Source organism: Microtus oregoni, unplaced genomic scaffold, assembly GCF_018167655.1.
Source record: "Microtus oregoni isolate MIOR12 unplaced genomic scaffold, Mior012 000000F_ref0000247, whole genome shotgun sequence".
Classification (NCBI taxonomy): domain Eukaryota; kingdom Metazoa; phylum Chordata; class Mammalia; order Rodentia; family Cricetidae; genus Microtus; species Microtus oregoni.
This window is the reverse complement of record NW_024543059.1, coordinates 8,642,370-8,658,561: the sequence shown is the minus strand read 5'-3', so window position 1 is coordinate 8,658,561 and position 16,192 is coordinate 8,642,370. Positions and strand designations below refer to the sequence as shown.

Here is a 16,192-nt window from a genome sequence, read left to right as displayed (position 1 = left end):
CAAAGAGAATTATATTCTACGTAATTTCTCATTGAGTAGCTGGCATTATAGCTGTATCAAAAAAGAGGCTAGTAAAAATTACTGAGGAAATTCTAAGGAAACTTCTAAGTATGGCTGCAAAGAGATAAACGGACCAGGTGTGGTATAATTCCAGTCCTTCTAAGACAGAGTTGGGAAGTTCAAAAGTTAAAGGCCAGTCTAAACTACATAAACTCATTATCGGACAGGGGCTGAGACTACACGGTGGTACAACATTTTTATACGTGTAAGGCCCTTTGTTTGAGCTACAAAAAGAGAAAATGGGCAGGGAGAGGAATAGAAAATTAGCAGACTATTGTCAAGAATAGCTTCAATTTGTGGACCAGCGAGATGATCAGTAGGTAAAGGTGCTACCAACCAAGTCTTATGAGCTAGGTTTAAATACTAAAAAACCCATGTAATAGAAGGACTCCCACAAGTCCTCTGACTTCCACATGAGCACCGCAGCATGTATGATCCTCTACTACATTCACAGAAATAATGTGAAATTGAGAAAAAAAATGGTGGTCTCAATTCGGATGATGGTATCAGGTCTCTAATTCAAAACAGGGTCAGTTCCTAGAGGCAGGTAGAATGTTATTCAGCAAACAAAGAGTAAACCAAGAGCCCAAAATTATCCAAGGTATGTCCAAGGCAAGGGCATGGTAGAGGGCATCAGGGAGAGGTGTAGAGTGCATAGGCACAACAGGGTGTAATGGCAGGGTCCTCGCTACTTGGGAGACCAAGACAAAAAACCACCTGAGCCCAGAGAGTTTGGGCAAAACAGTGAAACTTCCTTAATTTTAAAATAAGTTTATGGAGTTCATGAGGACAAAGGTATAGAGATAGTTGTCAACACCAAACTGCCCTAAGCTGGCCCCGCTCTGGAATAATGCCCAGAGCTGATTTGTGGGAGATTGGCGTGTCTCATCACCTCACCATGCACACTGTGACACACAAAAATCCCACACAAAGTTTTAAAAAGAAACCAATTAAAAACAAGCCAGGTGTGGACACCTAATAGTCATTAACTAGAACTATAGTTTCCTATCTGAAAATAATTTCTATTTTCTGGAATGTTCCTATGTCCATTCTAGTAGGAATTTGCCTTGCTTCAATTGAGAAACTGATTTTACTGTCAACTTACCTTAAAATCTTATGCAATCCGATTTTGTATCTTGATGGTTTTATTAAAACTGCTGTTACCAATGACTGCCAAAACCAGTGTGCTTTTCCTTAGCTTAATTGTGAACCATTACCTTTAAAACTACCTTCCACTTTATATGTGGTGCATGCTTTTATTTGCTTATTTTTCATCCTAAAGAATTGAATAACAAGTATAAAGATATTCCCTTCACTTGTTATAGGGTCTTTCCAAACTTAAAATTCCCTTAAGATTAATTTTTAAGAACGAAGTGAGATTACATGCACTTGCTCTATTTGTTCTCCATTGCATCATAACATGAATTAATGCCTGTAGATCATATGTCTGCTACTATTTTGTATTTTCTATCCCTTTAATTAAAAAGACCAAGCACTGAGTGTGTGTTTACATCATGTGTGAATGCGTGTGTACGTGCCACAGCAAGTGTGCAGAGGGCACAGGACAACTTGCAGTCATCAGTTCTCTCCCACCATTCTGTGGGTTTGGAGGGCTCCAACACAGGTCATCAAGGCCTTTTTACACGCTGAGTCACCTTCTTGTCTCTGTATACCGTCTTATAAATGTCCTTTAATTGTCAAGTGTTCCAGTGACTACAGTTATCTATCTGAGCAGTGCATTTAGAAGACTTTACATAGTCACTGTAATTTATATTTAAATTCTGAATTATGGTTATGTTAGCTTCATATCTGCCAAGGATAGATTACTTTGAGATATTCTTTTATGATTATATAGTTCTTGACTCAAGTTTTGGATATTTGTATTTTCCTAAATTATCCAAGTCAATTTGCCAAATTATTAGTATATGTTATGTCAAATAATCATTTTTTTGATTTTTTTTTTAAAAAAGACCTCTATAACATGCTCCCCTTGTTTCCAAGACAGTTTTTTCTTCTTCTCTATCTCAGATTTGCGGTGTCCATTGTGTAGGTTTATCTATTCTATATAGCATAGCCCAGAAATGCAGCCTTTGCTATTTGAAGTAGCTAAAAGCACTTTGTTAGAGTTAGTTATAGTAGGTTCCAAATCCCCAACTCCTACTAATGTCATCCTGATCATATGTGACCTGTTTCTTCATCTGTAAGAAATAAACACAATACAGGTTAGGGTTAAAATCATTTGCAAATCAGTTCTCACAGGTGCTGTTTTCTCAGTAAATACCTGTCCCACAAAAGGTTGCAACTGCCCCTGTTCTAAAAGGAAAAAGAAAAAAAAATTAGACTGGTACGAATAATTCCATATCCCCTTCCAACAGTGAAAAAGTTTGTTCGCATCATCGGTTCACTCACCCCACACCCTCACCAACACACTAGCGACCGCGCAGCCCTTCTCTTGAAGCAAATGTCCTAGGTACTGTTGCAGATAGACCGCTTACCTTCCAGAAGGTTCACCGCCTCGGGGAGGGGATGATAACCAAATGCGGAGTTGATTACAATGTCTAAGAAAGGCTTCGAGAAATCAGGTTTTGAGAGGAATGTGCAAAAACAAACAAACCAAGGATGTGGAAGGAATCCTAATGCAGGTACTTACTCCTCACTGTGTATCCTCAAGTAATTAACTTTGATGCTTCTTAAATTAAGTAGAATGACAAAAACGGCCAGGGTTTAGTAACGGAACTATGAATACAAAGTTAGACTGGTCATAAAAACTCGAGAAATGTCAGTTATTACTATTTAAAAAGCTATGTCAAAGAAAATCAATTTACCTCAAGAGAGAAGGTACATGGTCAGGAATTTTCCAAACGTTCAGGGAACATAACCATGGGGAGGGCAGAATAGTTTCTGGAGGGCAAACAACATATTCAGAGACAGAGAAATGGAAAAGTTCGCTTAGAGGGCCCCAACTCATTACTCTTGGCAGGAGAAAGCATGTGCACACAAAAATCCAACTGAGAAGTGCAAGCAAGTTGGACGAAGCTTACAGTTTGTATAGTCTCAGCGGCTAGTACAAAACTCGCTGACATTCCTAAAGCTGAAGTGGAGGAGTACACGTTGAGCAACGTTGTTGGAAAGGTTTGGTTCAGTTCAACACAATGTCACAGTGAAAGAAACGCTGCATTTAAAGTAGGAGGACCGGAGTCGTCTTTTGAGCCACCACTGCTGTTTTTAGAACTTACCCGCTATTTGGCTTGAGGAAACTACTGGCATCTTGATTGTCGACCTGTAAACTGGGTGAAGCCACCTAACAAGCGAACATCAAAGAACCCGACACCAACCACGCACTCAACAATGGCCGGGGCTGCCCCTGCTATCGCCCCCGTTTCTCTCTTTGCGAAGCCAGAGGGTAAAAATGGGTTTTCCTGCAAACCAACCCTGAAGTAGTACAGCCGGCTTGCCAAGGACGAGGAGGCCTCGCAGGCGCGGCACCCAGGTCGGCCACGCGAACCGCAGTCCTGAGACCTCCACGTGGGGGCGAGATCCAGGACAGGGAGTTCCAGAGCCAGGTCCCGAAGGGCTCTTGGGAGACCGAGCAAACCAAACCAAACCAAACAACACAAAATTCCACCAAAATAGACTCGGTACTAGTGTCCCGCGACTTCCCGCAGGCGAAGCCTCGGAAAAAAAAAAAAAGGTGAAAGGAAGGAAGGAAGCAGGAAGTGACGCCGGCATAAAGGATACGGAAGTGACCGCACGCCGGAAGTGTACTTGTTTCCAAGGCGACGGCTCCGCCAGCTCCCTCCGGGCTGCAGGAACGGAGACGCTGGCCAACGACTCCGAGCCGAGCGTTCCTGCGGACGGCAGCCGCCGCCACAGCCACCCGCTGTTCCCGGAGACCGAAGACGGCGGCCTCCGCGCCGCTCGCCGCGCGTGTGCGACCCGCATCCCGCACGGCTCCGGGGAGAGGGTGGTGGAAGAGCAGGCAGCCTGTCGCCTCCGCCACAGAGAAGGAAGCCTCGAAGAAGGTGACCGCCGCTCCAGGGCCTCCTCGTTCCGAGTCGGCGAGGACGGCGGCTTTTCCCGCAGGGACTCGAGAAGAGTCGGTGAAGACCTAGGCCAGCCCCGCAGTGTGTCTCAGGAGAGAGCCCGGGGACACGATGGCCCCCGGCCGAGCAGCCCATGGCTGGCCGTGAGAGGCGACTCGAGGGGAGCTGTCAGCGAAGACGCTTGGGGCGGCGTCCCCGAAGCCCGAGGGTCCCGAACCAGCGACTCGGGGGATCGAGGCAGTGACGGCCGCAGCGGTTCGAGCGAAGGAGCAAGCGTCGATGGCAGCCACTGCCCCAGTAGTTCTTGGGGAGGCGTAAGTGAGGACCTGGGCTACGAGGCCAGTGACTCCTCCAGGGTGAGCATCCGCGAAGACGCCAGCCGTCGCCTCAGTGGCTTCTGGGAGAGAGAAAGCGAAGAAGATTCCCGCTTCAGGGGCTCTTGGCAGAGAAGGGAGGATCAGGGGCCCAGCGCCAGCGACAAGGAATCCAGTTGCTGCAGCAGCAGTGACCCATGCGTGGGATCTAGTGAAGACCGACGCAGCAGCAGGGGCCTGGGCTCCACTCCTCCCCAGAGCCCAAGTCCGAGGGAGAAGGACCGTACCATGCCTGGTGTGGCCAATTCAGGCCCCTCCAAGTCCTCTAGGGAGGCTGCAGACTCATGTGAGTCTCTTGTTGTCATCCCTTGTCTTGGCCACAACACTTTTCCTACTTGAGGGACATCAGCGTTGCTGACATGTTCATGCATCCATTCCCTTTTATTTTCACCGATTGCCTCTATCCCCTTATTTGAGCTTTCCTTATGTCTACCTCACATGTCTGACGGACATCTTACTCAGATCAAACATCATTTCTGAAATATTATGGATTTTTGTAAGTTCTTTTCTGCGGCATTTGATACTGTGGAGATGACAAATTAGATCTACCTAGTCTTCTAATTTTCATTCTGTTGGAACTTCCTTTATGGCCTGTTCTTTTCCCTCCTCCTTTTTGCGAGGATGGGTGTTGTGTGGTAAAGCTTTTCCTGGGGATACACAACACATGTCTACTCACCCCAGACAGGGCTCCCACAACAGACCCAAGTGCTGGATAACACCAAACTCCAGCTTTGTGAACCAGTGCGTTTTATTGGGGTTACGTACAGGAGTATGGGTGAGAAGTTACAGGAGCAGAAAGGACTCAGAGACAGTTGCATCACCAACCCCCCTCCCCAGCACAGGTGACTGTTCAGAAAAGCTGGGAAACTTGGAGAGTCCTGCACAGCCTGCAGGCAGCTCAGTAGGTTAGAGAGTATGGCTTCCCAGAGACTCTGGTCTGAACCTCTTCTCCAGGCTGCTGGTCCCAGAGGCTTTGCAGGTTTTTCCTCTTAGAGTCTTTTTGCAGCTCAGATTGTCTGAGAATCTTCTTTGTGGCTCAGCTCCCTTCTGTCTGAGAGGGACTCTCAACTTTGTTTACTCTAACAGGGAGAAGCCCAGTGAATCTGGTCAGTTTTAGGGACTTCCTAAAATGATATAAAAAATTAAAGCAATTGTGAGTTGTGTACCTTCCTGCTTAAGGAGCTTCCTGTAGGATGAAATCTTTGAATCTCTCACTCCGTCCTCTACTTCTTACATTCTTTCCATACCCTCTTTCCCAGTGATCCCTGAAACTTGGGAGGGTGATTGTTAGATATCAACCTCTGATTAAGAAAAAGGCTACTCTGCCAGAGTAACAGTTGCCTGTTCAGGAGCTTTACCAGCGGTTATGAGGTGAGGCTGACAACCACAACGATCTACGGGCACAAACATGTTTAAAGGACAATTTGACAGGGACATCACATCCATCTAGAAAAACCAAAGAAGTTGCTTCTCCTTTTGGACATGATCTGCCAAGCCATAGGTTTTGTCCTGGCTTGCAGTACCAGACACGAACTCCCTCTTGGGGAATGGGCCTTAAATCCAGCTGGAAGGCTGCTGGTTTTGCCCATGATAGCAGAGCCGCTATTTCATATGCAGGCACACCCTGCCTTGGGTATCAGTATTTTAACATCCAGGATTCCTAGCCAAGCAGGAAGGTGGGTAGCAGGTCTCTGTCAGCAGCCTGCCTGGCCGCCTCTGGCCCTCTGAAAGCCAGCATCAGGGTGGGAGTTTTTCAGTTCAGCCTAAGCTTTGTTTCTCTGCATCTGACAGTAAAAGCGTGCACATGCTGTGCCTTCAGCAACGGGGTCTTCTTGTCTAGTTCTGGCAAACAGCCAATAGCAATAGCAATAGCCTTTATGGTTTATGGAGCCTCAGGGGCTTCCCTGGACAACAACTCCCTAGGAGGTTCCCCAACCCGGGCACTGGAGTTTTTATTTAATAATTTTATTGCTTCTGGGAATGCCCTTTCTCACCCATTTAGGGTACACCTTTTGGACTTAAACTCTGCAGCTATTATTCTAACAACCCACTTTTCCTTTAAATTCACTCAGCCCCAGCAGGATGGTAAGGTGGGTGGAAGTACCATTGTCCCTGGTTGTCTCTCCAGTGGCTTTCTGTAAAACTTGCAGAGTTAGCACTACGTATGTATAATAAAACCTTTCCAGGGGACAGGCAGGGCAAGGCAACCTCTGCCTCATACCAAAGATAACCTTGGTGAAGCGCTCTGAAAGTCTGTCGTCTCTGTTCTCAGGGGTCATGTGATCCCAGAAATTAACAAGTCAAACACAAACAAGGTCCAATACAGCACGGAAAGACCCCATCACTTGTACTAGTGTTCAGTTGAACAATGTTTAGCACAACTGCATGGATAGGGAGAGCTACCTCATATAATTCTCAGTCATTCTCAAGGAGCAAGCTGACTTTTTTACAGGCCACATTGGGCTCTTAATGCCTTGATCTCTACCCTCTCTAATTCTCTAATGGTTTTTGTAACTTCATCGTGGCCCCTGGGCAGTCCCCCTGGGTGTCTGGCCTCCACCACCCTCAAGAGTGGGCTAATTTCCATGTTGCCGTCTGGCCTGACTACACATGACTGGTCTTCACTGTGTGGACTCTTGGGTAATACTCCCCCAGAGTGTTATACCCGGCAATGCATCCATCCCCAGAATGTTCTCTTGCAGTGGTGAAATACACGCCATATACTCATGGGAGGAATAACTCCCCGCCAAGAACTAGCTCAATCCCTTTTCTCTGTACTGTCTTATCACCATACCCATTTACTGTTGCCCAAACCTCCCTTATGCTTTTGGGGATTGCCGTGAATTAAGGTAAACTGAACTCTAGTACCCACCAAATCCCCCAAGTAATATGACCTTTACTGGGGGACCAATAGATCATAGCTCCACGTGAGGCCTCTGGTCATTACACATGGTCCTCACTTGTAGGTAACCTTGGCCTCTCCATCAGAGGAGTGGCTTGGGTGGCTCACCCTCTGAGACACCTTTTTAATAAGAGGTATTGTGGGGACCTTCTGTCTTCCCTGTCTTTTGTTTTTCACCCTTTGGTGGACTGCTAGTCAGGCTTGTTTAAGGCAGTGGGTCTCACCTGTCCTAATGCTGTGCCCCTTTAATGCATGTGCCCTCATGTCGTAGTGACCCACAACCATAAGATTATATTTGTTTCTACTTCCTAAGTGTAATTGAAATGTAAATGTCTGTGTTTTCCAGTGGTCTTAGGTGATCCCTGTGAAAGGGGCATTAGACCTTTAAAGGGGTTGCGACCCATAGATTGAGAACCACTGCTGTAAGGCCCTTCAAAGACTCACAAGTATAGCAAGTTGACTTGTTATCAGTATTTTCCCTAGGAACTCTGGCTTGACACATCTGCTTTGGGTGATTCAGACAGGACCCTGCCTGTTCACTCTTCTCACCTCCTCCTATACGGTGGTCTAGATTGCCAGGTGCCAAAGCCTCTCCTTCAGAAAGATTCTGTCCCACCATGGGGCCCAGCAAATCCACTACGTTCCATTAGGATAAACACAGTTCTATCTGGCCTAGAATTGAGGTCCATGCGCGGCTTCTCTCATTCCTACTTTTCTCAGTAGTGCCTGTCTGGACATTTCTGGGGACTTCAGCTGGAGATAGCCAAATGTTCCTAATGGCTCTGATAAGCCAGTCTGTTAGGGGTGATTTCCCTTGTAGGGCCTCAGGCCATGCAGTTTTTCCCTTAGGAGGGATAGGGAGTTATAGTCTTCAGTTTTTCTGCCTCCACAGCGGTCAGACTGATGGGTTCACTCCCATGGCCCACAGCCTCACAGTTCAGGCTGCGACAGGCTCTTTCATTGCTTGTTTAAGAGTTTTCCCCAATTCCAGTGGCTTAGGCACAGAATAATTCCCCGATTACCGTAGTTTCTTGCACTAGACCATTATTGAAACCCCTATCTTCGTGCTAGACTTATAGATTTCCCCTTTTATTCTATTAGAGATGGAACCCGTGCATTATCTTCTATTGCTTTTACCATCTTTTCCTCACTCTTGGAATCTTCCCATGGGTTCCATGTTCACGGAGCCCACAAAGGGCCTTTGAGCATAGATCTAACTTGTACTCTTTTCCTTCTGGCTCCCAAACCTGAAGAGGCAAGCCAATACCTCTATCGCATCTTCATGTTTATTTCTTTTACATGCCAAATCAGAGCCTAACATGGAGGGTGCTAGCTGCATTCCCCTTTCTTGTGGCAATCGCTCCTTTACACAAACAAGTCCCTGCTTGGCCACCACCACCCCACAGAGGCCAGGCAACCTCTGCTGCTGCTGCTGGCAATCTTGACCCTTGTGCTGTGTGCTAATCTCAAAAATTGCAAAATTCCCTCTAAACCTTTAGCTGTTTTTTAGAGCATCTCCACATCCCTCATCAAGCAGGCTTGCTGCCCCACGGCACATAGACAAAGGCTGCAGCCCTGGGATTTCTCCCCCAGACACTCTCAATCCTGATGGCCCAGCCATAACCGTGTGTCTCACTACCTATTGCAAGAACCGTGTAACTGCTCTCACAGCATAAAGACATACTGGTACACACATACAGGAAAGGACAACTCTCGGAATTTCCTCCAAGATGCTGTCCCGCCCAGGCTTCTCAGCCTTAGTTGCATTCCTTGGGCCCATAGCCAGGATCATGTACTCTCTCTTCTCCAACTCATCTTTGGTTCTTTTGTGTCCCTGTTCCGGTGCTGGTTCTTTGCAACTTGGCTTTTTGTTGTTGTTGGAGAGCAACTTCCCTTCATGGTGGGTTGTGACTGGGACATGTAAACTGAAATAAGTCCTTTCCTTCCCAAGTTGCTTTTGCTTATGGTATTCCATCACAGTAATGGGAACCCTAACTATGATACTGAGCCTGGGCAGGTCGTCAGAATTATCTTTCAAGTGTAAGCTGAACTCAATTCTGTTTCTCTGTATATGCTCGTTTCTCTAGATTTAGAATGCCAGTTTTTCCTGACATTTAAGTTGTCTGTTAGGACCAAGAAAGGCTAATTCTTCCCTCCTTCCCTCCCTCCTTTCCTTCCTCCCTCCCTCCCAGACAGAGTCTTACTATATAGCCTTGGCTGGTTTGGAGCTCACTTTATAGACCAAACTGACCTCAGATTTATAGAGATATGCCTGCCTCTGTTTCCCAAGTGTCTCCCATCGTGGCTGTTGGAAGGATGGTGGGTCAGTGGGCATGCTGTTTATCTCAGAACTAACACCTAATGTCTGATTAAGATATACTTAGTTAAAAAAAAAATAAAATAAAAAAAAAATAAAAAATAAAAAAAAAAGATATACTTAGTTGGTTTCAATTTTTAGTTTATACAAACGGTGCTTAGTAAATGTTTCATATAGGTCTTATTCTTGAGATGTATACCAGGGCAACTGGGATTTCTCATGTTTCAAGGCTGCATGGTTATATTGGTGGCTATGATCTTTCCCTAGTCACAAAGCTCTCTGTCTTATCTAGCTCCAACACACATGCATATAAACATTTTTCTGTGAACATGGCTGTTTGTATGATTTGGTTTTTCTTTACTTTAGTTTAGGTTAATCTAAATTTTGTAGTAAATTATTCAGAAGCTAAAGTGATATGCTTTCTTTTGGTTCAATGCTGTAATCTTTTTTTAGCAGTTTTGTAAGATTTGTGAAGAAACGTGATTTTCCCCTAGGTTCCAGGAAGAAGGTGCATTTTGGTAGCCTACATGATGCGGTGCGGACTGGGGATGTTAAGCAGCTTTCAGACATAGTGGAACGCGGTGCCAACCTTAACGAAGCAGACGCTCTCCATCAGTTCACCCCTCTACACTGGGCAGCGCATTCTGGGAGTCTGGAGGTAAGAAACTCTAACTGCTTTTAAAGTAAAATAATTGACAATGATAGTTTTATAAGTTTAGCAGATAGGGATAAGACTTCATGCTTGACACTCAAAATAATCTTCTTTTCAGTTCCATCTGTTACCTGAGTGCTTTTTAGGAGGGCTTACTAACGAATTATCCCAAACTGTAGTGTTGTAAAGTAGCCATTTTTAATGCTTGTGAGTGAACTAAGACGCTGAGTGGCGGTGACAGCTTGTCTTTGCTCCATGACGTCCGGGGTTTTCGTTAGAAGACTTGAAGACTGCACAGGGGATGTAGCTCAATGGGAGAGTCTCTGCCTCGTGTTCGTGAGACCCTGGGTTCAGTCTCCAGTATTGAGCTAGTGTGCCGAGGCTAGACTCCCCTGAGGTCTCATTCACTCACATAGCTAGTGGTCCATGCTAGATGTAGACTGAGTACCTTATTTCCTAGGAGATGTTTTGCTGACTCCTCTCTGCTGGGGCTAGTTTGTGCTTCTTTGCAATGTGGTGACTAGGTTCTAAAGACAAGCAGAGAAGCTAACCTGAAGAGTCTGGCAATGACACCATGCTCATGTTTTGCATAAAAATTAAAGTCCCGCAGAACACTTAGGATCATTCCTCTCCAGAAAGTTAAATATTGTACAGGTTTGGCATTTATTAAGCTCATTAATGTTTGAGGGAATTATTGTACATCAGTATGCATTTGCTTTGACTGCTATACAGATACCACATTCTGTGGGTATCATCCCTCCATTTTGCTCCAACAATTTGCTTTTGAGTTTGATCATGTGCTTTCATATATGTATTCTAGCCCATTTGTTTCAGTCTTATGGTAATGGCTCACTCTTAGAGTAATAGAATTTATTCACTTTCCAATTCTTAGTTGGTTTCAATTTTTAGTTTGTATAAACAATGCTAAGTGAATATCTTCTACAGGTCTTATTCTTGGGATCTGTTCAGGGGCAACTGGAGTTTCTCATGTTTCAAGGTTGTATGCTCACTTAGCTCTAATCTTTTACTGTCTGTAGGCTCTAGTAGGTCCAGTTATAAATCTCTCTGCTAATGGGCAAACGTTAATAGCCATTTTCTCAGAGAGAATGTGCGAATGGATGGCAATTGAGCCTTGTGAAAGGTTCAGCATCATTAGCCACTAGAGAAACCCAGTTAAAACCACAGTGAGAAGCTACCGGTGCATAATAGCTATGAATGAGACAGTAAGAAAGTCTCCAGATGACAGTACCTTGGCTAAGAATGTGGAGAACCAGAGACACTCATGCATTGCTGGGGAGAAGGTAAAATAAAATAGACACTCCAGCAGACATTTGGGTACTTTGTGATAATGTAAAACACGCATTCTTCCTGTGCTACAGCAGTTTCATTACATGTTTATTCAGAGATGCTGAAGCACCATGTGAGGTGGGGGGCTCTAATTTCGAGGTGCTAACAGTGCTAACACAGAGGGGTTTCTCCACAGATATTGGCTGAGTGAATGAATGACTTGTGAAGCTCAGTCAGGTTGAGCTTCTTCAAAGAAATGGGCCAGCAAGAAGGCTCAGCCAGTCAAGGTGCCCGTTGCCAAACGTGGCAGCCTGAGTTGGAGCCCTGGAGCCCACGCGGTGGAAGGGAAGAGCTAGTTCCCACACTTGTCCTTGACTTCCGTGTGGGGGCATGTGAGAACCATGCCGACAAAATAATAAATAGAATAAAAAACAACAAAGAAGAGAGTGGTGAGCAAAACACCCACACTTTTCTAAATAAACATGTAAAAGGTGACAAACATTTTTTTGGTCATTAATTTTGGTGGTAGACAAATGATACCTAAATGATAATAAGTCTTTTAGCAAATAACAGGTCATGAGTGGTATAGAAACGAGTCATGGGCAGTCAATTCTGTTAAGAAGAAGATGTTTCTTAGACATAAAGGGGCAAAGATCAGTCTTTAAAGATTAAACACCAGATGCAGCACAGACTCCAGGTGCAGTAGGAAAGTGAGGTTTTGGTTGGTTTAAAAATGCTCAGGTTTCGTTTCACTGGCTGCCCTTCCTTTTTAAAGTCCCTAGTAGCTGTATTTTAGAGATACTATCATAGTAACAGTGTTTGCTTCCATACAGAAGTTTCTGGATCCATTTAAATATTTGTGGTAGAAGTTAGGCATAGTGTTGGGGTTAGCATGTCCTCCCAGCTACTGAGAAGAACAAGGCGGGGAATCATTTGAATCCAGGAGTTCAAGGCTGTCTTGGAGAACATCACAAGATCACAACTCTTAAAAAAATATTTATTTTAATTAGATGTGTGTGCGTGTGTGTGTGTGTGTGTGTGTGTGTGTGTGTGTGTGTGCAATGCATGTGAATGCAGTTGCTGTCTGAGGCCAGAAGAGAATGTTGGATTCTCCTGGAGATGCAGATAGAGGTTGTGAGCTACCTGACATTGGTGGTGGGAACTGAACTCCTGTCTCTAGGAAGAGCAGCAAGTTCTCTTAACTGCTGAGCCATTTCTAGCTCTAGAAGAGAAGAACAGAAAAGATAATAGCAACAGCAGACCGGCAGCTCTTGAGGAAACTCGGCTCACAGATTGGTTTTGCTAGGCATGTACAATATTCGCCAAGTGGTATATTTATTGGGCTAGCATTTATTTCACTCACAGCAAGAAATGCCTGTAGTTTTTCATGCTACAGTGGGAGTCTTATTATAGCAGACTAAATTTAGAAATTATAAAAACACTGAAAGTGTCTACTGTACTACCCTTTAATGCTATTATCCTCTTAGTGCCTTCACTGGCTACTCTGGCATGGCGCTGATACCACACAGGGAACTCCAAGAGGATGGACCCCGGCTCACATAGCTGCAATCCGGGGTCAGGATGCCTGTATGCAGGTAATAATTTTGGTTACTGTTTTTTCAATTAAGTGAGTTCAGTTATTTTAACACAGTTCTGTTGGAGTCTTGCCATTATTCTATCTGATCCAACATATGTGGTTATATGCTGTAAAGAAGGAATGACAGATACCAGCTAACCACATGAATATGTGGCTGGAGACTGTTTAGTCTCTGAAGTAGCTGGGTTGTCTTGAGTGAGGTCACAGTCGTGCCCAGAGTGTCTTCTTTGTAGTTCAGGCTGTGGTGTAGATGTCTGTATTGGGATAATATAAATCTTTTCAAATCTTAACTCTCAAAGTGATGGGTGCTACCTTGAGAAGTAGGCAATAAAAGGGAAGAGAAAATACAGTAGTAACTTTTGGGGAAGTTGGGTCAAGAGAAGCTTTTCCCATGTGTTCCTCCAACAAGCATTAGCTCAAGCTGCTCCTCGGACCTTGATTCTCTTCCCTGCCCACAGTGGTCTCTTCCTTCTTAGAGTTTTTATGCTGCATTATTTGGTACTATGCTGTCTGCTTGCTCCTCATCAAGGTCTTCTTTGTGTAGAAGATTACCTGTCCCCACAAATGTCCCGATTCCCTGAGTTGATAAGTTTTATTATTGTTGTTGTGATCCTTAAAGCACAGTAAGTACTCAGCATATCATTTATGACTGTTATTAACTGGTTAGGTTAGACAAGGTCATGAAGATGATTCTTTTTATTTTTTATTTATTTATTTTTTTTTTGGTTTTTCAAGACAGGGTTTCTCTGTGGCTTTGGAGCCTGTCCTGGAACTCACTCTGTAGACCAGGCTGGTCTCGAACTCACAGAGATCCGCCTGCCTCTGCCTTCCGAGTGCTGGGATTAAAGGCGTGCGCCACCACCGCCCGGCGAAGATGATTCTTTTTAAAGCCCTAGATAGGTATTATGACTGAGTAATCCTTTGCTAAGGTACTGATGAAGACTGGCCAATGCTGAGTGAGAAATAACAATTAAAAACATTGACTAGGTGGGAGTGGGGGTGTAGCTGCATGGCACAGGGCAGGGGTAGCATGGCCAAGGTTCCGTCTGGGTCCAGTCCTCAGTGCCAAGAAAGAAAAAGGTACAAGTTCATTTGTAAAAACAGATTTTAACTTGTGGAACTGTTGTAGGTTCAGCAACATTGAGCAGAAGGTACACAGATTTCAAACTGTTAGATTGTTTTCCCACCAGTGAATCTCCGGTGGTACAGCATAATCACCTGACACCTGCGGATTGTACTGGGGTTCACGCCTGGTGTTGTACAGACTGTGTTTGAGCAGGTGTATAACCACACAGTGTTTGACTTGTTTGCTTGTTTTAGTGATAATGTCTTGAACTTGTGATCCTCCTGCTTCAGCCTCCCAAGTTCTAGGATTATAGACCCTAGCATACCTGAATATCACTAACTTTTTCATTCTTCTCTCATGTATTACATCCTGACTGCAGTTTCCCCTCCTCCCCACCCCAGCCTCTCCTGCTACCCTCCTCTTCTCCAGACTCCCACTGTTGGGAGTCTCACAAGAACACGGAGCTCTTCAGCCATGATGTATATGCAGAGGACCTAGGTCAGCCCGCTAAGGCTCCCCGATCTCTTTGAGCCCCCATGAGGCCTGGTCCCTTGATTCTGGATCACTAATTTCCTTTGGCACTCACCATCTCCTTGTCTGAGTGTTTGTTAGTCTCACCCACTCAAGGGCTCTACTGTTTTCAGTCCCTGCCATGCTAGTGAAGCTGGTAAACATTCAGTTAGGTTTTCATCGGATGGAAGTTTTCACTTTTGTTAGGTGTTTACCTAATACCACGGAGCGTATGATGGTTGCATTACGGTAAGATGTGCTTTAGCCTCCTAGGAGGCTCTGCCCTCCTGTCTTCTGAAGTACTCTGGTTCCTCTTCTTTGTCAGCTTTTGTGCTGTTAGTGTTCTGGGTTTCGACCATTCTAATAGGTAGATAGTGGCATTTTACTGTTGTTTAAATTTGCATTTTTCTGGTGGCCTTTGATACAGAGTGACTTTTCATATGGTTATCTTCTCTGGTCAGTGTTGCTCTGAGCACTCTTTGGTAGAGGACACTGGTCTCAGGGTCTGCTGCAGGTTAAGAAACTTACCACTAAGTTACAGCTACACTCTGACCAATGTTAACATTGATTTTTTTCTCATTGTTTAGGGAATTTGTTTTGTATCTTGGGTAATAGTCCCTTATCGAGTATGCCTTTAACAAATATTTTCTCTGTGTGTGAACTATCTTTTATATTCTCTTTCTAGTATCTCTTTAGAGTAGTGGTGTTTAATTTCAGTGAAGCCTAGTTTATCAACTCTTTCTTTCACAGTTTGTACATTTGGTATTGTATCTAAAACACCGTAGCCTATCTCGCAGCACCTAGTTTTCTAGATTTTTCGTCTAGGGGTTTTATAGTTTTGTATTTCCTATGTGTGATTCAGTTCATTTCTCTCTCTCTCTCTCTCTCTCTCTCTCTCTCTCTCTCTCTTGACAGGGTCTCTCTATAGAGCCCTGGCTGTCCTGGAACTCACTGTGTAGACCAGGCTTGCATCAAGCTCACAGAGTTCCTCTACTTCTGCTTCCCAAATGCTGGGATTAGAGGTGTGTACCACCATACCTGGGATTAGAGGTGTGTACCACCATACCTGGGATTAGAGGTGTGCACCACCATACCTGGGATTAGAGGTGTGCACCACCATACCTGGGATTAGAGGTGTGTACCACCATACCTGGGATTAGAGGTGTGCACCACCATACCTGGGATTAGAGGTGTGCACCACCATACCTGGGATTAGAGGTGTGCACCACCATACCTGGGATTAGAGGTGTGTACCACCATACCTGGGATTAGAGGTGTGTACCACCATACCTGGGATTAGAGGTGTGCACCACCATACCTGGGATTAGAGGTGTGTACCACCATACCTGGGATTAGAGGTGTGTACCACCATACCTGGGATTAG

The 16,192-nt window shown here is 44.8% G+C and overlaps 1 protein-coding gene across 1 annotated transcript in view; it reads left to right on the top strand.

Moving 5' to 3' along the window:
• The first annotated feature begins 3,408 nt into the window (after positions 1–3,408).
• The window catches only part of Ankrd42 (ankyrin repeat domain 42), a 37,499-nt gene continuing 24,715 nt past the window's right edge, over positions 3,409–16,192 (top strand). The window contains exons 1-4 of the mRNA XM_041660192.1: positions 3,409–3,463; positions 3,726–4,763; positions 10,191–10,354; positions 13,123–13,230. Of these exons, the coding sequence (XP_041516126.1) occupies positions 3,409–3,463; positions 3,726–4,763; positions 10,191–10,354; positions 13,123–13,230 (1,365 nt within the window). The remainder of the gene's footprint in view (positions 3,464–3,725; positions 4,764–10,190; positions 10,355–13,122; positions 13,231–16,192) is intronic.